Source organism: Nasonia vitripennis, chromosome 5, assembly GCF_009193385.2.
Source record: "Nasonia vitripennis strain AsymCx chromosome 5, Nvit_psr_1.1, whole genome shotgun sequence".
Taxonomy (NCBI): domain Eukaryota; kingdom Metazoa; phylum Arthropoda; class Insecta; order Hymenoptera; family Pteromalidae; genus Nasonia; species Nasonia vitripennis.
In genome coordinates this window covers 26151544-26176072 of record NC_045761.1, presented here as the reverse complement: position 1 = coordinate 26176072, position 24529 = coordinate 26151544, and the positions used below count along the sequence as shown (strand labels likewise).

The following is a 24529-nucleotide window of genomic DNA, read 5'->3' as shown; positions in this document are numbered from 1 at the left end:
ATGCCATCAAGATTTTCATTTAGGAACTAGCGAAAACGTTTAAAATCAGTAATAGGATATAATAGGATTTCTGTCAGTTTTGATACAAAAGGAGCTTAAAAAATGTCATAAAAGTTGGATGATATTTAAAAAATATAGTTTTATTAAAAAAGAAAAAAAATTGTAAATCGTAATTTACAAAGAAAAATGCTTCGAGCACTATATTAAAATAAAGACGGGTTGAAGAAAAAACGAAGTCGTCATTCAACGATTGAATTGCAGTAGACGCCTTTCCTCCTTTCTTCAAATTTGAAAAAAAATTGCTAACTACAGTTGTATTAGAGCACGAATCTAACGAGATATTCGTGCATCCTAAATAACTAAAGGCTTCCCGACGCTGCTGTCCATCGCGTAGGACAATCGGAGAAAACCCTTAGAGGTAGTGGCGAATCCTGGGCCGTGGCGGGCAAGCGTTTTTATTTATTTTTTTCCATTCTCCTCTTCTTTCTCTCTTGCTTCCTAATTCTTTCGACCACCTCGTCGTTTCATAGAAGAGGTGCACTGGGGGCAGTACCACTTGCCCTTCGGTGGAGCCGTTATGTTGACGCATGGATAATGGAACCACTCGAAGGGACACTATAAAAAATAATTATTCCATATTCGATATCCAAAGATACTGCATTTCAGGAAAAAAAAAACGCAATGCAGACACTTACGTCGGAATTGTCGCATGCAACCATGTCCCCGTAAGAAACCTGGTTACATATACAGTATCTCGGCTCGTTGGGATCATAGGTCCAGTCAGGATTGTCTGGATCAGCAACTGTATTTGCCTGAGCAGCTGATGTCGTAGCAGCAGTCGCGGAACTATTTGTTGCGCTAACTTGATGACCCGATACTGAAGCTACTGCGACGGTGGCGGATGCTACCGCTGCTTGCTGTTGGTGCACTTGCTGCTGATGTGACTGCTGCTGATGAACTGTTTGCTGCTGAGCTTGTTGCTGCTGGTGGACAGCTTGCTGCTGCATCGAGGACGGTATAACGTTGGTACTCGTTACGTTCGTCGATGTGACTTTTCTGTTAAGATAAAAGATGTTTTAATTTTCTTGACGAACGTCTTGAAACGTTTGTCATATGAACCTCATCAATGAACTCACTTTTTGTTCTTTTTCGAGGACTCTTGAATGGCAGCAATAGCAGTCTGAGCAGCACCGGCCAGCTCCCGGCTAAACTCCGCAGCATGCACTCCCCCGGTATTGATAGCCTCGTAACTAGCCTTCAGACTGGCTGTTCTTCGACCTTGCTGCATGTGCTGCGTCGCCGCAATGGCTTGTGACGCTGCCGCCGCGATGGCATTGCCTCCAGCTCCGATGTGCCCTAGGTTATAGCTGACCGGTCCGACGGAATTGGTTAGTCCGCCTGAGCTAGGTGCAGCGGCAGCAGCTGCAGCCGCGGCGTGTGCCGCGGCCGCCGCTGCTGATGTGGAACCCACAGACGACGACTGTTGTTGAACCACGAGAGGACCAGAATTAGCTGAGGCTGGTCGAGACTCTGGAAGACTGCTGCTGGGGGTAGGAACTTTCTCCACGACCACGCGTTTTTCTACCGATGTAGAGGACGCGTTGGAATCCCGACGCTTCTCGTTACGGGCTGGAATTTTGGGGTTTGCGTTATTTTTCGCTGTTGAATAAAAGCAGTTTTTATTTGAGTTATTTGTTTGGTTAGTTACATTGCTTTGGAATACGATTAATTTGTTGTCTGCGAATGTATTATATACATTGAGCTATTAATTGATTTTTGGCAATACAATACTTACAACTATGGCTGTGGTTATCACGAGATCTACTTGAGGTGAAGCTGTATCTGTTCTCTTTTTGACTGCTGTTCGTGGATGGTTGATCTAACTCTAAAGATCGCTTTTCCAGTATTTCTGTAATACCCTTGTTATCTGCCTCGAGCTCCATCTTAAATTTATGGAGTTCTTGATCCAGTCGCCTTAGGTACCTTTCAACCAATTCGTGCGTTTGATTTGCCAGATGAACTTTTTCATCTGCATCCTCTAAGGTTTTGTAATACTCTTTTCTTATTGCTTCGTGTTCAGCTTCTTTCTCGCTTGTCTTCATCTTCTTGGCATTTGAGAAAAAAACTTTTACCCTCTTCTCTATACTGTCCATTGAATCTACAAAATATTAATCATTTTGGAGGTGGGGGTATATATATATATATAACTTAAAAAAGATATTCCTTTTATCTGCTTACTTTGTACGCCCAAGTCCATTTCTCTCATTTCTGTAAATCTGTCCCTCAGCTCCTGAGGCAGATGCTCGATCACTGAAAACGTATACGCAGCACAGTAAGTAAACATAACCCTAGCAAGCACTTCTTTTGAAATTCAAACACCAAATGAAAATAGATCCCCAAATTTAATCAGCAACAAATAATCATAACAAGAAAAACTTTTAAATGAATATAAATCCAAAATATCATGTTTGTCAAAAAATAAATAATGCAAACAAAAAGTGTCCAAAGATATAAAGCTAACCTCAAAATCAACCAAAACAAAACTCGAAATCTTACGAATATGAACAATTTAGAAACTAAATCAAAAAGTTTTCCACAATGAGCCACATCGTAAATACATTCTAAAAGTTGGAAAATCCATTTCTTTGAAAAAAAAAAGACAAAACACTGTACGCGAGCTTCCTTTCCATAAAAAGTAAGAGACAACCCTTTAGCCCATATTACTGAGTACATACTCTCAACATAATCCTCCAGGTAGAGCATCTTCGGATCGTGTCTTGGATCTTTTTTCTTAAGTTTTCTTATTTAATAAATAATTGTATTTACACTGGGACACTCGCGAGGATTATCAGACAGGACTGGCGTGTGTGTGTGTGTGTGTGCAATATGCGGTAATCATTTTTTGGTTGGTAGCTCGCGAATAACAATTCGATCACGTGACACATTCTGCGGTGACACACCTGCTGGCGGCACGTATGTACAAATTCAAATACATACCCCTGAAGGAATATATTTATATGTAGGTATAGATTATTGGTTTAAAAAAGTAAACAAACAACATTGTTTAATTGCAAATCCATATTTTATTAAAAAATTCATCATATTCTGTATCAAAATTATTATTTTATCTATTTCGTCCTTAAAATTCAGTTCAGTCCACAGATTCTTCCATGGATTCAGTCTTTTTCATATAACAAATTACTACACTTACTAACACGCATAGACGTTTATAAACGACTAAAAACAAACTAATTATTGGTTAACTCAATGTAAAATATATAAGTATTATTAAATACCCTGATCTCAATAATCAGTCGTCATCTCAAATTAAATGCAAGTAATTCAACATTTACAAGGAACTCAACTTCATTGTCAATTTAAAGCTATACTCTACCCTCCTGTTTCTGACAACATTAAGAACTGATACAAAAATAGAAATAATCACAGCAATCAACTTTTTCCTTGCAAATTAAACAAAAAATATAATGAAAAAACTCTAATTCAGTAGAAGACGAATTTAACTATCTATAATGCGCTACAGCGCACGTCTTCGCAACAAATTTATCTAGTAAAACTGTCGAATATACGCATATTCGACTTTGATCAGGGAGAGCCCTGTGAGGTAGTGGTGTCAATTATTATTCCTATTAAAAATATATTATTGTCATCTTGCTCTCTTTCTACTTAATTCTTGCGACCACCTCGACGTTTCATGGCAGCGTTGCATTGAGGGCAGTACCATTTGCCCTTTGGTGGAGCCGTTATGTTAACACACGGGTAATGGAACCACTCGACAGGACACTGTAAAAGATGATTATCCGTTAATCGAATTTTAAAGAAAGCAGTTGCTTCTGAAGAAAACAAGAAGAAACGCAACAAAATACTCACTTCCAAATTGTCGCAGGCAACCATCTCTCCATAAGAAACTTGGTTGCAAATACAGTATCTTGGTTCGTTTGGATCATAAATCCACTCATGAGTCTCAACTTCAGCACCCGCGTTTGTCTGAGCAATGGTTGATGTAGCAGCGTTAGCGGAATTGAATGACGCACCCGTCTGATCACTGAGTGCTGAAGCTACGGGTGCAGCGGAAGCAGCTGCTGCTGTTTGCTGTTGATGTGGGCTTTGCTGCTGAACTTGCAGTTGCTGTGGGGAAGCTGGTATTGCATTGGTACTTGCCCCATTGACCGATGAAACTTTTCTATTGAAACGGTTGGGATAAAAATTTGTTTAGTTTTTGCGACGTGGACTAAAACGTGCAAAAAAAAAAAAAATTAAAATGTTTCATTCAAACATTCTGTCCTAGAGAAAGAATAACAGATTTCAATTACTATCTTGTTAAATTGTGATTTTCGTTCAGAAATTACAATTTAAGATCATCAGTCTGTCAAATATGTTACTCTTTCATATAAACGTTGTGTTGTGAGGAATTTATATAAGTTTGATGAAGTTTAATCTACATAGCAACTATAGTCTCTCTTTTTACTACAGATTAATCTCTAAATAAATATTGGAACTAATTCAAATTCTTACAAAAAAAAAGCATTCCTACTATACTTTAAGATTAAAGCACACACGTCTCTTAATACTTCGTATACTTAAATTATTTCAACTTACTTTTTATTTTTCTTCGATGATTCCTGAATTGCAGCAATGGCAGTCTGAGCTGCACCAGCGAGTTCCCGGCTGAACTCTGCAGCATGCACTCCACCTCCAGTATTGATAGCCTCGTAACTAGCCTTCAGACTGGCTGTCCTGCGGCCTTGTTGCATTTGCTGCGTTGCCGCAATGGCTTGTGACGCCGCAGCAGCAATGGCATTACCACCTGGTCCAATGTGCCCCAGGTTAACAGGTACAACAGAATTGGCCGATCCAGCCATACTAGATGCAGACGTTGGAACTGGCAATGAAGACGTCTGCTGCTGGGCCACGAGGGCACCAGAACTAGCTGAATCTGGTCGAGGCTCTTGAATACTGCTGCTGGAAGTAGGATAAACCATGTTTTTTTCTACTGAGGTAGAAGATGCATTTGAATCTAGACGTTTCTTCTCCTTGCGTGTAAGATGCTTTGACTTTGAATTCTTTTTTGCTGCTCAATGAAAAAGATTTTAATAGTATTATTAGTCACATAAATTAAATATACTGCTATTGATTTGTTATTAAAATCAGTAATCAAAGACAAATTGAATTAAAAATATACACTTACTCTGCTTGTCATTAGCTTTCGTCGGGTTCAAAGCGTATTTATGCACCTTCCCGCTTCTGCTTGTCGGATGTCCATCTGTTTCTAATGATAGTCTTTCTATTCTCTCAGAACTCCCTGGAATTTCTCTATCCAAATCAGCTTTCTTCTTCTCTATCTGGGCGTCTAATTGCTTTATAACATTCAGTATCATGTTTTGCGTTCGAGTTGCAATTTCCACCTTTTCATCAGCATCCTCTTTGGCTTTATTGAAGTGTTTCATGACTTCCTCATGGGCTGCTTCTCGTTCCTTTCCATCCATTTTCTTAGCCGAGGCAAACAGTTTTCTCTCCAGTTTTTTTGCCTTATCCACATTATCTAAGAAATGACAATTTTGGTGAAAAATTTCATTTGTAACCAATGTGCTTAAATAACAGTTTAAAAGAGCATAAAATCGCTGTATATTTTTTTATTTACTTACTTTCCACACTTAAGTCCAGTTCTCTCAAATTTGTAAATTGGTCCCTCATTTCTTGAGGAAGTGACTGACCCACTGCAAATGTACACAAACCAATAAGTAAACATAACCTTGCTGAATATTTGTTTCAGTTTTTAATTGGTTTCGAACTAAGTATTATAGGTAAAAACATCGAGTTTCAATATTATCGAAATTTTCAAAAGCTTAAAAAAAATAACGATTTCTTTTATAAACACGACTTTTCGGTCTGTATTTCTAAATATACTTACACTCGTCTAAATCATCCATGACAGACATCTTTTAGACAGCGGTTTTTTATGCAAACACCAAAACGACCCTTTCCGTTTCGGAGATGTTGGTGCTCCGTAGGCCTCAACAGTCAACACTCGACTAATGTGACAGCTCACAGCTCTCACAGCTATATATGCTCCAAGCGGTGAAGCAGACGACGCGCGGCCGCGGCGGCGGTTTGAAGACCTAACCCAACCTCAGAAGACCAGACGCCTGACGCGCTCTTTGCGCAGGCGCAGACACGGTGACAACAAACAAATAACAATGATCCGGTGCCGGTAGTCTAGTAAAATTAGCTTTGAAATCGAAATGCGATAGAAATGGCTGCATTTTGGTTATTAGGTAAATCGGCGTTCAATTTTGAATTGGAATCGATTTTTTACTCGATTTCGATGAGTGCAATGTTCCGAGATAATAAATAAAAAAGAAATTACCTAAATGTAGGAGGAGGAGACGCGCGACGCGTACAAGCCCTACTGTACCAGACGCGCAGACAACATGTCGTGCATGTGCGCTTCGCACCTCCCCCTCCTTCTACATTTAGGTAATTTCTTTGGTACAGGTCATTTTACTGTACGTTAAAGGCCTGGCCACATAAGCACGTTGTTTTGCGGTCGAATGCGGACGGATGCGGCAAAGTCACTAGAACAGTTTGGTGATTTTGCATAGAGCCAAGTCATTGAAAAAAATGCATTTATCCGTATTTTTAAACTTCCATATCTTTTGATATATATATACTATTTTAAACTGCTCAAAGTGCTAAAAAACTACTCAAGTTACATATATAATTGCTCAAGTAAAGTTTTTGTCAGCTCTACTTTCCTTAATTGTTAAATAAATAAAGATACTTTCAACGTAGGCAGTTGTGCGTTGCGCATGCGCGCAAACAGTGATCGAACTGATGATTGCTGATGGCCGTACTGCATACAGAAAGTGGCGCCACTAACGACAAAACAAACAACATAACACGAAGGGAAAGTCAAAGTCAATGTCGGTGTTCTGTCGGGTCTTTCCGAGTTTTGAACAAGTATAAGAATTTAATAACCGACGAAGAATTTCGAGAAAATCTCGGACGAATTTCGGACTATCCGGTCATTCTACTGTCCACACGACACCCTGACAGCAGTCGTATCTTATAAGTAATAAGCTTTACTGTTTTACGTAGGTTAGGTGTATTAAACTTATATCCCTTATCATCATTCCAGAAAAATGATTCGAAGGAGTCCAACAAGGGTCGAGTTGAGTTTAGACGATTTGGTAGAATATGAAACTGTAAAAAAGGAGAAAGAAGCCAAAAAGGAGGCGGAGAAACAAGCAGGCTCATTTGTTCCTCCAGCCTGGGGAGGAAAGCTTTCAACGACCGAGATACAAGAGCGAATTGGATACGTACCACAGACTCCGCAAGCTACCCATCCAAGACCCAACATTACACTGTGAAAATGCCCTTACTGAGGTTTCTTAACTTATTTTCAAAGACTAATTTTTAAGATCTAAAAATAAGCTTATGTCATAGGGAAAATTTTTGTACCAATTAAAAGAAAACTTGTTTCTAGTAACTGTCACTTTTTTTTATTAACGAAATACTTAAGATATACATGGCAGCATCTCAAAATCAGGCAATCCGCAGATGCCTCTCACGCTTAAAAGTAAATAACACAATAGTTATTCTTAAATGCATTAGTAATCTACTGTCTTTTTCTTCATCATTATTCAATTTGCTTTGTGCTTATTGTATTATTTATTTTTATTGTAAAGCAATCAGCTGCTCGAGTTAAAATCTATTACGACAAAAGTGGAAGACCAGAGCAAAAACGCAATTCGCAAGGTTACACAAAATTCGTAGACTTGTCCCTCATAATCTCCCTTTGTTTACACACATTATTAATTCTATTATTGTATTCGCATTTATCTTGGAGATCAATACATCATAAAAATAGACTTCTCCTTTGCGTCTCTTTTGAACTTTTTCTAGATATGCTAGAGTTGTTATCCATTGCTCTTTTATTTTCTTTATCTCTCAGAAATAACTAACGTTTTGCTTTTAATTTACAGTCCCTTGTTGAAGTAGAGATACTCCGGTATTTTGCCTCCCTTGCAGTTCTGCTTCAGCAGCTCGTAGTTCTCTGGCTCGTACTTCTGCAGAGTCTTTGAGGAAATCGAACAGTTTTGAGGGAACAGTGCACACGCTGTTGGTACCATTATTGTCAATCTGTAAAATGATCACGAAATTTTTATGATTTTTTTTTTCATAAAAGATATATGGTTTTTCTCAGCTCATAAATGCATTGTACTCACGAGATACCACACATAAGGACTTGGAAAGGTGCGTGAAGGAATTTGATTCTCTGCATCCAGGATCTTTTCTCCAGTCTCTCCATCAGAGGAGGTAGCAACACTGTAAAAAATATAACGGTCGTCACTTACGTCATTCTTACTAGAATCGATTTTAATTTTGAAATCTCTGCTTACCCATTCCAGGAGCGCACATGATGATCCTCGATATCACAACTTGACTAATACCTTTCACAGCCGCTAGCTAAAACGGAGAAAAAAGGTATTTTTCATTCTACAATACCGCGTCCTGATTGAATTCGACCGAATTCAAATAGATCGCAAGCCACTTTACGATGCATGCAAATCGTATTGGAACTATTGTCAAGCATTAGATATCTGCGATCGCTAGTCGACGTCTCACCTTTGACTTGGTCAGCTTTTTGCCCTCGTCGTCGGTGAGGTCGATACCGCCGAGGATTTCATTCTGCCTCATCAGCGGAATGTTAACGCAGTTAGCGGCAGCCACTGCGGCGAACGGCACGTATCTCTGGAAAAAATGTTTGATTCAAACTATCCGTTTCCTTGGAGGATATTTTCTGAAATAGATTTAATCGAGTGTACCACGCGCGTTGAGATTCTCTCGAATCGAATTTTAATCTATACTACATCATAACGTTCCAAAAACTTTTCAACGCCAAATATTGGCAGTTTTTGACTTTCCCTCTCAAAGTTTGAGAACTTTGGCAACGATAACGTCGTATGCCAATACACGTTGTAAAGTATATCATAGTGGGATAAACGCGCGTCTTGAAAACAGTACACTCACAGCCATGAGGGGGTTGGCCCTCTTTTGCCAGAAACTCTTACATCCAATGGCAGTGATCATGGCAGCGGTTGTCGCACTTGCGTAGGCCGTTGCCAGCTGGGTCGTCGTCACCGGGCTATTGGCGTTTCTGTTTGTGTAGTTCACCAGGGCGTTGAATGACTGGTTCACCCATTGCCAGAACACCACAGCCGTCGTCGTCCTTTTTTTATCAAAGAAACCTTCGTTAGAGCTTTTGTCGCGTTTTTCATTGTGTCGGGGATCGATCGATATACAGGCTAAAAGGATTTTTATGCAACGAGTGTACTGTGGGAAAAAGGTCGGCTTGCAGGCTTGCATAATGGAATATTGATAACGCTAAAAATATCGTCGCTTTATCACGTTGGCGGAATTTAGAGGCGAAGTCTCGAAGCTGAAATTTTCACAATTTCAATATTCTCCCACATGCCAGTTCCCGCTACGATGAGAGCGCGTAATTCAATTTCCGTGTTGATTGTTCCCGATGAACTAGAAAATGTTTCATTCGACCGAGTGTCGCGAGACGATTCTGTTCTGGGCTGCCCGAGTCGCAGCATTTTGAAACGAGGCTTGATTAAATTTTCTCGCAGTTTCGCGAACACGGAGAAGAGCTTTCAAGCTTCGCGACGTGATCAAAGTTACTTGTAGAACTGCAGCATGACACCGGTGATGGCCATACCACCAGGCACCTGGAACGACATCCTCCCGAAGACATTCTGGAGTTCTCCGGTGTCCGGATGGAACGACGACTCGTAGAGCTTCTTCGCGTAGATGACCTGCTCGCGGGTCGTTCCTGGTGGCTCTTTGCCAAGCCTGAAAAATAATAGAAGACGAACGAGTGTGAAGTATATGTTATACGTGAAACCCTCCGACGCCTCTCTCTCTCTCTCTATGCAGTTATAGCCGCATACTTAAATAACTCGGCCGAGTCGGGAAACGCGCGCGAGCTTAACACTTACGTAAGCTCGTCGCCGCTGACCCGGGGATGTATGCATGCATTTTCGATGTAGTTGTATTATGCATGAGCGACATCGTAAACATCGAGCTCGTGTCTTTCGTCGAAGTTTAAATTTGGCGCTTTTTTTCAAAGCTTCAAAGAGCTGCAGCTTTTTTTAAAATCTTGGCAAGTTTGAGCGATGGAAAACACGGAAAAACGAGTATCGCAAGACCGGTTTTTTCCACCGACACGTTACATCGTATATAACGCGTGTCATTAAATCCATACCGCAATTTACATAATCAGCGTCGCGGATCGATAACATCGACAAGCTGCTTTCAGCGCACTAGACACGTGCGACAAGCACATCGATCGACCGATGGACTTTGATCGTCGGCATTGTTTTCTCTCTCTCTCTCTCTCTCTCTCTCTCTCTCTCTCTCTCTCTCTCTCTCTCTCTCTCTCTCTCTTGTATTATTGATTTCCATTCGATACGTCCAAAGTCTCTCTCAGCGATATCGGATCGAAAAGTCAATACCTGTATTTTTCGCAAAGCTCCTTGGCCTTGTGCAGCTCCGCCTCGGGAGTGACGCAGGTGCGGAAGTCGGTGACCCAAGCGAAGTGCTTCCATCTGCCCAGGAAGGTGCTCTGGTCCCACAGGGGCTTGTCCAGGTCCAGCCTGTCGTTCGCCATTCTACAACGAATAGCTCGGCCTCGTTCCTAATCTGTGTACACCTGAAACGAAAAAAATCCACCTTTACTGCGAGCACATGTCTCCACACTGACGTTTCTCCCTCTAAACCCGAGATAAGCAGCTTATCGCGTAAACATTGAACGAAGTAAGTACACACGCGGGGGAGGATTCCGGAGCAGACCCACACGTCGTCGCTTATTCCGAGAAAACTTAAACTCGCGAATGCCACCGCTGTGAAACCGGAGCACTGATGCACACACGCTCTCTCTCTCTCTCACACACACACACACACACACACTTGGCTCACTCTCTCTCTCCCCTCGTCTCTGCGAAAAATCGAGCCAAAACCAGTCGTTTCTACCTTTTCTCTCCTCGCAATAAAGCATCGATCGATGCGGGGCGGAAGCAACTCACGCGAATCTGCTGTCCCTCGTGTGTTGCGGGCAGCTCCTCCGGGAAAAAATCCAGAAGAATCAGACGATGCGACAGGTATTACAGACGCGCGTGATGTGCTCTCGGCATCTTTGCCGCGGACTACTGGCGTTTCGCGCGCGCGCGCGTCACTTACGCCGTGTGTATATGATCACTTACGCCGTGTGTATGATACCTTATGCGTGCGCGTTGCTGTGCGCGACTGCTACTGGTAAAACGGATGTGTGCGTGTGTCTGTGTGTGCTGCAGGCTCACGTGATCGCGCACGTTTTCACGCCGAAGTAGGCTCGGCGAGCGCCTGCGCAGAGATGGGTGTGCGGCGGGGTGAGGAGGCTGGATTTTTGGGTATTGAACGGGTTTTTGGAAAAATTGGCTGGATTTTCTTTTCGGTTGCTCTGGAGCTTACGAGCTTTCGAGCTTTTTTGAAGGGTGTTTAAAAGCACACTTGGGAGGATTGAAATGCTCGAAGATCGTATTTTTAATGGGAATTTTCAGGAAGCACGTTTGATATCGACAGGTCAGTAACATTGCCCACATCCTTAAGAGCCACTTGCCAATCTCTCGATCGTAGCCGCAAAGGAAACGTCGGAGTCGCCTTTATCGCGAGCTCATAGCGCAGAGATCTACGCGTTTATCGACCTTTTGCCGCTGGCGCTGTAAGCTTACCCGGTAAAGAGGGAAGCCGAAAGCGCGCGCGGAAATTTCAGGGAGACGATATCCCCAGGGCAGATTTCTTCGATCGATGCGTTATTGCACTTGGATCGTGCTGGTGGAAGAAGAATTTTTTTAACGAATCTCGCTTGAAATTCAAATTTTTTAAAGAAATTTTTTAAAGAAAAAAATCATCATTTACCATAGTAAAGCGCAAGCTCGGACTAAGTTTTTGTCATGGAAAATAACGCTGTACACGCTTCGAGATCGTAATGAGTGCTAAGTATTCTCCGCGTGGACTCGAGAGTGATAATAAATACGTATATGATACAGCTACGTAGCGGTAATGCAATATCCGTCGATTAGCGCCTGTAAGTATGCAACCGAACCTACTCCACCACACGATGTTCTATTCAAGAACCAATTCAAAAGTCTCCTCCATTCGAACGTCCAGAGTGAAATTAAAAAGTTTCGCATAAATCATACGATTCTTACCTACTTTGTCAATTCCAAGTAACATCCATCAACGAAGAAAAAGAAGGAAAACGTTCCATAAAACCGCTACTTACCATACGCAGCGCGGTAATACAATTTCAGCGGGCAGCAACTACGTTAAAACTGAAATTACCATAATTACGCGCCGGAATAATAAAAAGCGCTTTCTGCGCAATCTCGAAGCGAAAAAAAAACGAGAAAACTCCGCAACTTTTAAAACTTCCACAATGAAGTATAGAGAAAGAAGAAGTAACTCGGCCCTCGAAAACCTTTAAAATAACGCGCTGAATAAAGGAGATAAAAGCGTAATGATGGTCCGAGTGTAATAATACAGAAATTACATTGCGGACGGCCGGCGATAGTGAAACACGTGCCCGGGAAAAGTGGAGGAGGTACGTATAGGAGAGAAAACGTGTACGTATACAAAGCGAGAAGAAGTAAAGATAGTTTGATAGAAAAAAAGAGTTGAATTTCACTCGCGCGTTTTATTCTCATCTCAAACGCACCGCGCAATTCTCACATGTATACGTAGAGCGATTTCCCCGAGGATTTCCGCGCGTTAAACCGCATCTGCGCACGTCAACGATGTAAGACCGTAGTACACACATCGACCAGATGCATCTCGCGTCGAATTTCGTCGTTTGGATGTAGTTCGAACGTCTCGTCCTCGGCTAAATAAAGAATAGACTCGAGTTTCATTCGGACGGATTATGCATGAGTTCCAGGCCGTGCAGGTATGCGACTGTACGTGCGTTTGTTGAAAATGCGATGTGCGTTGGGAGATACTCATATATACGAGGGATTATCGTCTCGAGATAGGCAGTTATAAGAAAATCGCTCTCGTGTCCCTACTCAGACGCTTTGCGCGTAAATATTTCAACGAGGCATTAAGGCAGAATGAAATAAAAATAAGCACACCATTATTCCGTACAATATAGTCAAATTACACACGGTGTACACGCCGCACGCAGTCACTTCCGCTTGGCAGGAGTGCGCGCGCACGTAGATTCTCCCGAGTTAAAGGGACGAGCAGCACTCGCACCATTTTTGCATGCGCCGCGAACGCAACCTGGAAAAAAGTTTCCCCTAGCTTTGAAAAAAAAAGAAATATTCCCCCGTGCGCAATTGTACCGAGAAATTCATACTGAATATTGCATGTCCGCGCCCTTTTTTTTCGAATTCGCTTCCATCAGCAATGCCAATGTGCCGTTTCTTCCGTGAAATGATAAGGGCTCATTAATTTTTTTTTCCTTCTTCTGGCCTTTGCGTAACAACGACGTGCGCGGCGATACAGTATAGGGGCTGTGTATTATTCAAGCCAGGTGATTAAGTTAATTTCAACGATTCAAAATTAGATCCTGAAATATGTAACGGAGCAGCGCAGCTCGCTTATCGATTTTGCGTTTCGAGCGTACAAGGGACAATTTCCCTTCGCTCGCGCGCACGACAACCGCTTGAATATTGCAATATTAGTCCATTCGTATACCTTATTGTCGAGGCACTTGCGGTATAGTCAATAGATCGGGCCAAGCGACATAAAAAAAAAATATTCCAACGAAATCTCCGATCCCCTGCGAACCCCCGATGCAAAAAATGCCGAGAGCTGAGCGAACCGGAAAAATGATAAAAGCCAGGCAGCTCCAAAGAACGAAGGCAAGATGGCGAGAGAGGGCCCGAGAGAAGAAAGGGAAAACGCAGGCGGGTCGAAAAGGACACACGGGACCGGTCTGAGCCTAAAGAGATAAAGAAAGAAAGAAGGCATAAAGCAGGATATATAGAGCGAGTGCGCGCTATAGAGGGAGAGAGAGAGAGAGAGAGAGAGAGAGAAAGTGAAGAAAAGACAAAGGGAGAAAGGTCTCTTGTTAGATGTAGAGAAAACAGGATACATAAGCAGCTGGTTTTCGGGGTGACGCCGGCTCGCGGCTACGGCACTGCCGCACGGAGCTGCTTTGTATAAAAAAGTTTCGCGCGAGCAAGCGAGGGGAGTCGTTGTTGTTGGTTGCTTTTTACTTTTGCGGCGTACGTGCTATTACTCTGGAAGATTTTTTTTATTCAGGGCTTGGACTATTCAGCTCTACAATTAATTTGCGCTCGCTGTGCTGTTCTGTTCTGAATATATCGTTATTTATACAATTGACATAGAGCAATCTTCAGGCTTTGAAAAAGTAGGGAGAAAAAAGAGACGCGTGAAAAAAAAAAGCTTAAATCGACGTCCCTGTATAGCGGGAGATCCGTGTCACCAGCACTACATTTTTCGCCCTGCCAATAGCAGAGAGTGCGAGGGAGGCAAAGTTTTTTCTTAATTAATTAGACTCGCTTTATATGCGCGGAGCCGACTTCTAACGAGACGGTTGAAACTTTAGCCGACATCCGTTATTTCTCTCTCTTGACGTTACTTTTTTACGATTAAATTTTCGAAATTTTCAAAACCCGACGTTCGAACAAATTTAGCTCACATCTGCGCACGTCAGTCGCTGCGCGTCCTACGTTCGCTTTCTCACGTATCCGCGAATGAATTTTCTGCTATATAGGCGAACTTCAAACAAAGCACTCTCACGTGTGCACATTCTTCGCGGTCTATTGTCAAATCCGTATATATCTGCATTCGTCCCGGCGAACGATAACGTTAATCGCTTCTCGCGATAAGACTTTATCTACGGCTATAGTATGTATACAGTATAAATAAAGTTCTGCAGAATTATGCGTTGCCGTCGGGCGGAAAATGATTATGTATGTTTATTTTAATTCGCGTACGCGAAGAGCTTGAAAAAGCACATATTCGGTGTGAAAGGCGAACAATCAAAGCCCCATTTCAATAAATGCAAAGCACAGAGTATAGCGCGTCGAGAACAAATGACCCGCGGCCGCAGCGCTCGGACAAGGCAAACATCGATTTTAGGTTGAACTATTTCATTTCCTCTTGTCCCGCTCTGGGGCGTGTGTTTTCTCTCCGTCACTCGCGTAGCAACTGGGGGCAAGAAATGGAAATTCGATCGTCTTTTTACGTCGCGTTTTGGAAATTTTGAGTTGTACGAGTCTATATCGTATGGTATATGGTCGGTGTGCAGAGGCGAAGAGTTTTCGAGTAAATAATTCAGGGATTGTGGGGCGAGGAGCCAAAGGGGAGTAAACGCGCGTGGTTTGAATTGGCTGGTAAATAGTGATTAAAGTATAATTGAAATATTTCGTGTATATACTTTACGAATCGATGTGGGAGAGGGATTGATTTTTTACGTAGCTCTTGCGTCGACTTCGAAACGCAATGCATCATCGGTTCGATACCAGATTTCCAGTAATACGAAAGATACGGCTCGAAAAATACACGTAACATCCGTTCCATATACAAACACATGGACTCGTCACATAATATAGAAACTCGCGGAGCAATTTAACCGCCTCGAGCACAGATGGCGCTACACGAGTTGATACTCGAAATTGCAGCCGATCAATCGACAAAGGAGTATATCCGCACTTTCTTCTCGAGAAAAAATTATACGCATCGATAAAGACTCGCCGGTACAACGCAAAATCGGAAGGAAACTCATCGATCGTCGCACTTATAAAACTCGCCCATTCAGTCGCGCTTTCTCATTCACCAATCGGCTCTCGCTGCCGTCTGCCTTTTGCGAGTCGAAAAATCACGCGCCTATACAGGTAGTATACCTATACGTACGGCCCACTGAGAGGGAAAAAAAGAAAGGGAACGACGCACGGCACGGCGTTTCCGGTCGAGTTGACGAGCCGCCAAACGCGTAGGAGAACGATAGGGCGAAAAGGAGCCGGTTCGGCTATTTTATCGAAGAATTTTTCAAAGAGCGATTACTCTATACCGTAAAAATAGAATCGAACAGAAAAGTCGTCTAATTCGTTTCCGAGTCGGCGTGATTTGCTCTTGATACGAGTGTAAATATTTTCGTGCACAATGTAATAGGTATCAGAGACTCGGCGACTCGAGCTTCCGCCGAGATTACGCAAGCGATTGCGAAATTGTATCGTCGAAAATAATTAAGACTTATCTCTCTCTCTCTCTCTCTCGAAATAATGTTGAGCGTAATAAAAGTGGTAACTCAACGTCGCTGTAATTACTTTTTAGACGCGTGGTATCGTAGCGATTCTCGCAGTTATAGAACGCGTGCGATCAACTTTTGGTGTCTAGGTGAGCGGCGAGAGGTTGCGTAACGCGGTCTAATCTAAAATTGTCCGCGTTACAAGATAAAAAAAATCTGACGCTTTTTCGTTTCGTCGAACTTGAGAAAAGCCAACTTTATCGTGCTATTTCAATAATTCATCGCTAACAATACACGAAATATCCCGATAAGTGAACAAAGCGCGAGCTTAACCGCAAAAATCCCGAATTCCGATATTTCCCGCATACAGCTTCAATTTTCCACCGGTCTTTTCCCCGACAAAACAGCAGCAGCAGCCAACCGCAGTAAAGCCGTCCTCACGCAAGCCCGCAGCAGCAGCAGCAGCAGCGACACAATCGTATATCCGCCTAGACGAGGTCAACACGTGTCATTTACGCAGAGCGCGTACGCGTTGTACAGCCCGCGCATACTGTGTGCACTCGTCGGCCGTTGGAATTGTTGAGGTTGATGGATGCATATGAATAATGTTACGAGAAACAAATTTTTTCTAACGTAAAATACCGAACAATTTTTATAATATCAGGTATAAATCTGTCCGTGCTTCGGCCTGTGGGTGTAGGACAAAACGTACGATTACATGCGGGTACACGGAGCGGATTTTTATTACTATGCGCGCTGGCGTGTGATCCGACGGAATCGAAGAGACGTGAGAATTTTTTTTTCACGGCGGTTAGCTTCTCGCGAAGAGAATTTTCCAGAAGGATTCGGTGTTCTTTTGTACACTACAAATAATTTCACGATCTACGCGAGTTATTCATTATCGGAGAAGCGCTGAATCCGCTCTTTGAAGCTCGAGTGTTCGTGAACTCTTGCGTAAGAAGCCGCGGCGAGCGGCCAGTTGGCCGCTATACAGCTGTCACGTTTCTCTAATAAAAAAAGTTGCTCTATACTCTTGCCTCACGAAGTTCTGAAAAGCGCGCTCTGATATAGTACATAACCAATCGCAAGCTCGTACAGAGGGCTGGAAAAAGTGTGTTTCTCAAAATTAGCCCTATACTCGTCCAGCCACTCATAACCTTCGAACATATACTGTTCTGCTCTCTCGTTATACCCACACGCGCAATCCATTCACGGCGGCTCGAATTAAAGTCCCCGGCGCGCGAGAGCCATTTAAATTGTAAATGTGGCCCGTACGCGCGACGCAACAAAGTCTCTCCTAAAATCCGCGACGCTGGCCGACGCGGTATAATGTGTCTCCTTCTGCTTCGCTCCATTGAAGCTGATGCTGCTGCTGCAGAACCGGTCCCAGGGTATACGCTCTCGACCCTTCCGGGGAAAAGTCCTTTTAGCTGGAGAAAGAGAGATTGAGAGGGAGACGGGGCAGAAAACTCGCACGAGAATTCCCCCTTCCCGCGACGAGGCTAGCCTGAAGCTTCGGGGAGTGTTGCTGTGAGGTAGGGTATGTACAGGGTGGCTGAGAAGTATCCTGCTTTTAATTTACTTTTTTAATATTTATTTCAAACTGTCGTATATTGGTAGCCCTACCCCAAAAGATCATCTAAAGGCTCGAGTTTGATGGATCTCGTCGCGTGACTCGACGAAAAATTTTCGTTTCGTCACTTTTTTCCGAAAAGTACCTCGAACGTCTGTTACACATTTCTTTGTACACACTTCGCCGCCGTAGTAGCATCTAAATATTCAGGAGAGAAAAAGTTTCTCGCAACATGTTTGCCACCGCGCGGAATAATTTATAAGGATATATTAAATATGAAATGGAAAAGAAACTTCTTGTCATGTCCGACTTTTGACTGGGAATGTATCATCGCGAGGCAAACTTCCAGCGGCCTTAAAGGGGAGACGCCTGCACCAGTGCACGTCGAGGGTGCCGAGAGATCCACTGCGATTAAAAATAATGTGCCCGCGTAAAAGGAAATATAATAGAATCAAACGTGGAAAAATTTTTCACGTTTTTCAACTCTTGCCTTGTAGTAATATCCTGCTTCAGCCTGCCCTACATCCACCAAACCGCATTTTCTATTTTCAAAGCTACCCCGAAATCCCCTGCTAAAACATAGCTTTATTTACTTCATCCACACACACACACACATACGTACACCGACAAACTCCATCTCTCCTAGAGAGCCTCCACGGGATCGAGCGGTTGCGCCGTCAGCCCTGCGCGCCGAATCCCTCGGCGAAATGTTACGTGTGCGTTGTCGCGCTGCAGTTATATAGCTATCCATATATACATACGGACCCCCCCCCCTACAGCCCTCTGCCGTGTGCAACGTGCTCTCCTATGTCCCTTCGATATGCAATTTCCCAAAGATGGTCGGACGAGGGGCGGGCTAGACTCGTCCTTTTATTATTTCGCCAGTATAGCCATATCTATGCGAAGCTGTCAGGAATGTGACGTACGGATGTCGGCCGTGTTTATTATTTTTTCCAAACCTCGGTGGGGCCCGACCACAGGCGGGCACGTCACTGGCTGGCACTAGTCGCAGCCATCAGCGAGCCACTGACGTATCTAACCAGCTGCGAGCGACGTTCCGCCATCAGGTGCCCGCGTGGATCTTCTTCTAGTTCCTCCTCCTCCTCTGCTCGACGTTCATCTCCCATAGACTCTCGACAAGACGCCGCTGCTACTCTGATGAAATGGATTGCCTCTCTGCCTAATGGCCCGAGAGAGAGAGAGAAGCTCTCTCCCGCTCTCGTTGTTTTCGAACATGTCTCAGGGATTTTCGAACAATCTGTGCGCGCGGCTTCCTCAGATTTCAGAATCCTTGATGATGGTGCTTGCGGTGAAGATAAAACTGTTTAAAGTTGAACATGTAATTTGTACGACTTTGTATAAGCGTATCAGCAAATTTGCATATCAGCCTTGTGCCAGATAATGGCTCGAAGCCGATGAAATAAGAATTTAGAAATTATGCGTTGATTTATATTTACAGACTATGATAAAAGTATTAACAGTTTTGAGAACTCGAAGGAGACTCAGTTTACGCAAGAGCAATCAACAATTTTTTGTTTCTTCTCATCCGTTAACCCGCTCACCTTCGGCTGATGCATTTGCTCTGGTGACCCGGAAAACGAATAAAGCTTCCTCGGATTATTATTGCATTCGACGAGCGCGATTGACGATTTTCTCAATTATAGAATATACAGAGCAACAATGACGGAGAAACCTATAAACTTTCCTCAATTTCCTTTCCGAATGATAAGCATCGAAGTGTAATGACATAAATTAGCACACAATGTCGCCACGAGTAAATTGAGAAGCAGCCTTACACTGGCAGCTTTGCGCCGAACGCGAAAGTTCGCAGCGGCGTTCCTGAAGTAAGTTATAACAAGTGTTCTATTACACCCAGACGACTGTACTCTATAAACGTTGGGTAGATAAATTGCACGTCTGGATACACGCATAGGTGAGAAAGAGAACGAAAGTCTGTAAAAAAAATTCACATGTCTGCATACGCTTATCGAACGTTTCAAGGCAATTTCATAACGACGATGATTTTTCTTCCTTTAGAGCATGCAGACGGATCTGGATCGTTATTGCATTTTTAAAAATACATCCACTTCCTCGCGCATCAGCTAGCGAGTTATCAGGGTTTACTGCACTTCTGGCTTCGAAAATAACCAGAAGGCGTGTGTGTCTGTGTGTTGGTATCCATACCACACAGGCATCAGACAAAGTAAGATTGACAGGATTTTCACTGCGGGCGTTTTATACATACACGATAATAGCGCGTGTATGTAAATCTCGGCGCTTTTTTCCTTCGTATTTTGTTTGCTTTTATCGCGGCGAAACGGAGTTCGATCTCAGCTCGTATAGATAAAGGCAGAGATAACAAAGGCGCCCGCGCGAACGCGCATACACCTATATATACTGTAGCCGCAGTCTGCGCCACACGGACATTATGGATTTTCGAGCGCAGTCTCCGGTTTACACACACACACACCGGTGAATGTACGAGGTTCGGCTGTGTTTTGTTTGGAAAAAATGCGTCCTTCGAATTTATGCCTGATTGAAAAGTTGACAAACGCTTGCGTAAATATTATCTAGGAAACAGTAAAATCCATGCAGAGTCGCGGAGGACTGGTTTCGAGTCGGCGATAAACTTTAAGCCCTCTGCACCATCTGCACGCGCCCTATAAACCTCACGAACAGCAGGAAGTGGTATATGGAGCTTTGGAAATGAAATTCGCAAGCATTTTACAACTAATTGTTGGAATTCTGGGATGAATTTAATTTTTTTTTAAAGCGAGACAGAATTCAGCGCACCAGCAAATGGCCGCCGCAACGCACAAAATGGCGTCGAGCATCGCTCTACAACAGCAGCCAAAGCGAATATTCAAAGGGTTCAAAGCACTCTCTCGCATCTGGCATATGCAGCCTACACGTAGCACATATCGATTCGCAGAAATTGGCTCTCATTGCCTTAATTGACGCGACTTTCCTTTCGCAGCACTGCCGGCGACGTCCCGTAACACACACACACACACACATGCATGGGCCATCCTGTCGCGCAACGTAAAACCGTTAGCTCGAACGCTAATAGAAACTGCGACGACGGCTTGGGTACACGAGACAGTTTGGAGGACAGGGTCGCGAAAAAAGCAGAGGAAGATTCGAGGACCAGACGGAGCTATCGGGGGAAGAGTTATCGCGGAGAAACTTTCAGCCAACTTGTGTGTGGCTCGACTCGGTTATATGGACTCGTCGAGCTTTTGTTTTGCGTACTTTTAGTTGCGGAAAGGGAAAATAAGTTTTCTACACCGAGCTAAAGAGTTGCTCGATGTCGCGGTAGAAGCCAAGTTCGCTTTTGCGGCTGTTGGGATTCGATTCGTCGTGTTTAGTAAGGAATTAGTCTTCGCTAGCGAGGAAAGTGAACTTTTCAGTTTCCCAACGACACAGCCGCATCTGTGGTCGGGAGGAAGAATTTCCCCTCTCTAATGCAAAACGCTTGAAATAACGTAATGGCGCGTTTGACTCGTGGCCAAGAAATAAATTAGAGCCGGTAATCTAATTCTCGGAATAAAGCGTGAAAAGAACCTTTTCCACGCGAAAAAAAATTCCATTCAGAGACGACCTCCAAAGTCAATTCTCTCCATAATTAGCCGAAAAGGAAAAAGCGAGCACACACACACGCGCGGTTATGTGACTGCGAGACACTCGAGAGAGAAACAATTCATACGAAAGAAAACCAACTCCTAGATCGTCCTAAAAATACAGTCCGACGCTTATTTTAAAGTTTACTCAGAGTCTCTTTCGACGCTCGGCGCTAAGTATACTATATATACGTGGCTATCCGCGTTGGCTCGACTGGACGACGACAATGATGTGGCCGGTGACTGTACGTAAAAGCGAGACAAAAAGACGAGGACTATTGGAGCTGCTTTGGAGGTGTGTAATGGCAGGAAGTGGATTTCTCGTTTATTACGTGCTTTTTAATGCAGATGCAGAGATTTTTTCGTTTCTTTCAGCAAAACAACAGAATCTTCCCAAAAAACGCAGCATCAGTAGCTTTCTAACGATTCTCAGCCGCGAAATATTTAGTCACAGTTGCGAGGCATCTCTATTCATCTCTCAAGGCCGAAAAAGCCAGAAAACAGATGCTCGTCAGTTTTTAAAGGACCTGGATAGTGTCTCTCCGCGAACGTCGCATGACTGATGATACGAAAGATTGAACGACTCGATGCGTGTGTGTGTGTGTGTGTGTGAGTGTCGACCTCCTCGACGGCACTTCTCTGAAAATTACATCGCCCCTGTGAGACGATAAGAGTCGAGAGCTTTTTGGGCGGGGAAAGTGTTTTTTTGATGGATATATCGGCTGTACCAGGCGCTTTATGGGGGCTGTTTTACTGCATTGACGTTATACTTTGTGTGGATTCTTTGTCTCTTAATTCTGATCGACGCGTCGAGGGAAGTAATTAAAGTCTCTGGAAATGAAGTAGGTTTTCGTGTGAACCGCTTAATAAGGCTACTATTTTTACTGCTAAATAAATTTACTTCGTAAAAGACTCAGCTGAAAGATTACTTCTCCGGTAATTGCACTTTTATATCTCCTCCACGCCACTTGTGACTCATTCATCATCGACGTTCTATTTTTTGCGTTCGTGTTTTGCTAAGCGGGACAAAAAAGAGAAAAATTTCCACGTCGCCTAAAACCGCCCAAACTCCTCGTACACAGAGCCATTTCAATGCGACCACGTCTGTGCACACGTATGTACACTAAACTATAGATATATCGGTGACTCTTTCGTTCGCTCTTCGCGAAAACATGATGTTCCTTCGCCGTTTTGTTGGTTCGACGAGCTTTCTAGTCGACGCGAGGAAGAAAATCAATAGGCGCCCCGACCGACGACTGTTATTAAACAAGACCCGGCGTGTGTTGCTCTCGCAATTTTACTCGTCGAGAAAATATTTCGGAAAATAGTTGCAGCCTTTTATTTGATCACTACATACATACACACAGCGATAAGTTGTAGCGTAGAAAATCGAGTCAGGCGTTGATGTGTCAAGCACGAAATGTAGAATATCGTCATTATCTTTTCGTATCAAGGCCGATTTGCTTATCCGATTTGTTTAATCTTCAATTATAACTTTTACTTTTTCCCCGCACGCGCTCTAGCACGTTCAATCGTCGCTTTAATCTTTCGCACACACACACACACACACTCGGTCAACAAAGAGGGAATAACCAGTGCAACAGTAATACAGCTAAAATGGGAGAAGTTGGGAAGTGCTCTTATCGCATCATATCGGGAGCCGTAACGTAATCGAAAGCCCTGCATAAATTATGCCATTATTAATTAACTAACGGCCGACACGAAGCGCTTTTACGATGAGGTATATTAACCAACTCGCCCGTACATATGGGCGAACGAAAGCGTCACCCTGTATAACGCTCCATCATACACACGGAACAGCGCGAATGTCGTACCTGCCAAGCGATACGAAAATAATTACGACGAACCCTCGGTACATTACGACATCGTTACGTGTCGTCCGCTGAGTCTACGGCCATTAGAAACTTTATTTATCAAAAAATAAGTAAATAAAGTCGGATTCGCCCACGCACTGATGGAAAAAAGCCGCATAGTCAGCAGACGAGGAGAGAGAAAAAAAGTCGTAAATTAAAGTAATAAGATCCCCGAGCTGTATACGTAAGTACCTGCGCGCGAGGACACAGGCTGATGCGCGCACAAAGCACGAATTTCCTACTATATATAGTATACAGTCGCTTCGTTTTCCCCCTATATGCTAGCTAGTCTGCCAAGGTCATTAAATCTCTCAATTACAGAATGGATCCTCCGCGTTCGCCTATGTACAAGGAGAACAGCCCTCGTAAAGACGTCAGGGGAGAATTTGGAAATTCTGGTAGAGCCACAGGTTTTTTTTTCCGAGAGCGAATATCGACGGGATTAATTAGAGCAGTGGCGTTAACAATTTCGTCATCGCACTACTAAATTTCGTCACGACGACGACGCCCGCGCGTGTATAAATTACACCGGATTTATCAGGCTATCCGCATCTATCCGCGTTTTATACTTTATCCGCGGTCTTTCCATAAATTTCGCTCCTCTCGCCGTCCCTTTTACCGGCCCAGGTATTTCTCGCACCTGAAAGTTTGTTGACTTTGCAATATCTCACGTCCAGATTTCCGAGCCTCGTCTTTCTTCCCGATCCTTTTCGCTCCTCGTTTGCATTAACATTTCAAAAGAGTTGCATACAGTTTCAACCGGTGGAAAGCGTACTGTACACGCCATGGAATTTAAATACCAAGACAATCTCAGAAAGCAGCCGATAGTGCACAGGGTATGGCATAAAGACGATAAAACGTCCAATTAAAATGACAAGCGTCGATGGAGAGCACTAGTGCACACAGGCAAATTCGCGCTACAATGCTCGAACGACTTGTCGCTGGAAATTCACGAAATTCCCGTCATTCTCGCAGCGATATAGTATACACACGCGGCAATAAATGGAAGAACATTCCTATCGATCTATGGATACAGTGAGTCTGTCTCTCTCTCTCTCTCTCTCTCTCACTCGCTCGCTCGGGCGCTGTCTGTCCGCGTCCCTCTCGCGCTTGCCTCCCTCTTTCTCCATCTGGCACGCCCTTTCCCTCACCTAGAATTTATTAGATTTGGACTGGCTCT

The 24529-nt window shown here is 43.5% G+C and overlaps 2 protein-coding genes and 1 long non-coding RNA gene across 8 annotated transcripts; 1 reads left to right on the top strand and 2 right to left on the bottom strand.

Annotated features, from left to right (window-relative positions):
* Nucleotides 1-119: 119 nt before the first annotated feature.
* Nucleotides 120-6509, bottom strand: LOC103315310 (inhibitor of growth protein 3). Of its 3 annotated transcripts, none has more exons than XM_031931443.2 (8): nt 5930-6509; nt 5664-5735; nt 5207-5560; nt 4618-5092; nt 4049-4201; nt 1137-1538; nt 696-1056; nt 120-615 (listed from the first exon to the last, which is right to left on the bottom strand). In XM_031931443.2, exons 1-8 carry the CDS (start codon nt 5955-5957, stop codon nt 499-501), a joined length of 1962 nt encoding a protein of 653 aa, XP_031787303.1. In that variant the 5' UTR covers nt 5958-6509; the 3' UTR covers nt 120-498. The 3 variants fall into 3 exon arrangements, with proteins under 3 accessions (XP_031787303.1, XP_031787304.1, XP_032456700.1); XM_031931444.2 differs by having other exon boundaries at nt 4618-5089; XM_032600809.1 differs by lacking the exons at nt 120-615; nt 696-1056; nt 1137-1538 and adding an exon at nt 3064-3801 and having other exon boundaries at nt 3889-4201; nt 4618-5089.
* A 67-nt stretch (nt 6510-6576) lies between these two features.
* Nucleotides 6577-8912, top strand: LOC116738610. Of its 2 annotated transcripts, XR_004345050.1 has the most exons (5): nt 6577-7090; nt 7157-7404; nt 8004-8139; nt 8225-8337; nt 8430-8912. It is a non-coding gene; the product is annotated as an uncharacterized LOC116738610 (long non-coding RNA). The 2 variants fall into 2 exon arrangements; XR_004345049.1 differs by lacking the exon at nt 8430-8912 and having other exon boundaries at nt 6863-7090; nt 8225-8388.
* Nucleotides 7498-11356, bottom strand: LOC100113883 (sideroflexin-2). 3 transcript variants are annotated; one of them, XM_008208819.4, is made up of 8 exons: nt 11059-11356; nt 10542-10738; nt 9709-9879; nt 9052-9250; nt 8647-8772; nt 8421-8487; nt 8247-8346; nt 7498-8160 (listed from the first exon to the last, which is right to left on the bottom strand). In XM_008208819.4, the coding sequence occupies exons 2-8, from the start codon at nt 10694-10696 to the stop codon at nt 7998-8000; spliced, it is 981 nt and encodes a 326-aa protein (XP_008207041.1). In that variant the 5' UTR covers nt 10697-10738; nt 11059-11356; the 3' UTR covers nt 7498-7997. The 3 variants fall into 3 exon arrangements, with proteins under 3 accessions (XP_008207041.1, XP_008207040.1, XP_008207042.1); XM_008208818.4 differs by having other exon boundaries at nt 11112-11356; XM_008208820.4 differs by lacking the exon at nt 11059-11356 and adding an exon at nt 10855-10976.
* Nucleotides 11357-24529: the final 13173 nt, after the last annotated feature.

What these genes read in the sequence shown, in the direction of transcription:
- LOC100113883 (XM_008208819.4), bottom strand. Translation starts at nt 10,696, where the DNA reads ATGGCGAACGACAGGCTGGACCTGGACAAGCCCCTGTGGGACCAGAGC. An exon ending in AAAAGCTGACCAAGTCAAAG is followed by an intron (nt 8,488 to 8,646) that starts GTGAGACGTCGA and finishes TCTCCGTTTTAG; the next exon opens with CTAGCGGCTGTGAAAGGTAT. An exon ending in CATGTGCGCTCCTGGAATGG is followed by an intron (nt 8,347 to 8,420) that starts GTAAGCAGAGAT and finishes TATTTTTTACAG; the next exon opens with TGTTGCTACCTCCTCTGATG.
- LOC103315310 (XM_031931443.2), bottom strand. Translation starts at nt 5,957, where the DNA reads ATGTCTGTCATGGATGATTTAGACGAGT. An exon ending in TCATCGAAGAAAAATAAAAA is followed by an intron (nt 4,202 to 4,617) that starts GTAAGTTGAAAT and finishes CCGTTTCAATAG; the next exon opens with AAAAGTTTCATCGGTCAATG. An exon ending in TTGCATGCGACAATTCCGAC is followed by an intron (nt 616 to 695) that starts GTAAGTGTCTGC and finishes TATTTTTTATAG; the next exon opens with TGTCCCTTCGAGTGGTTCCA.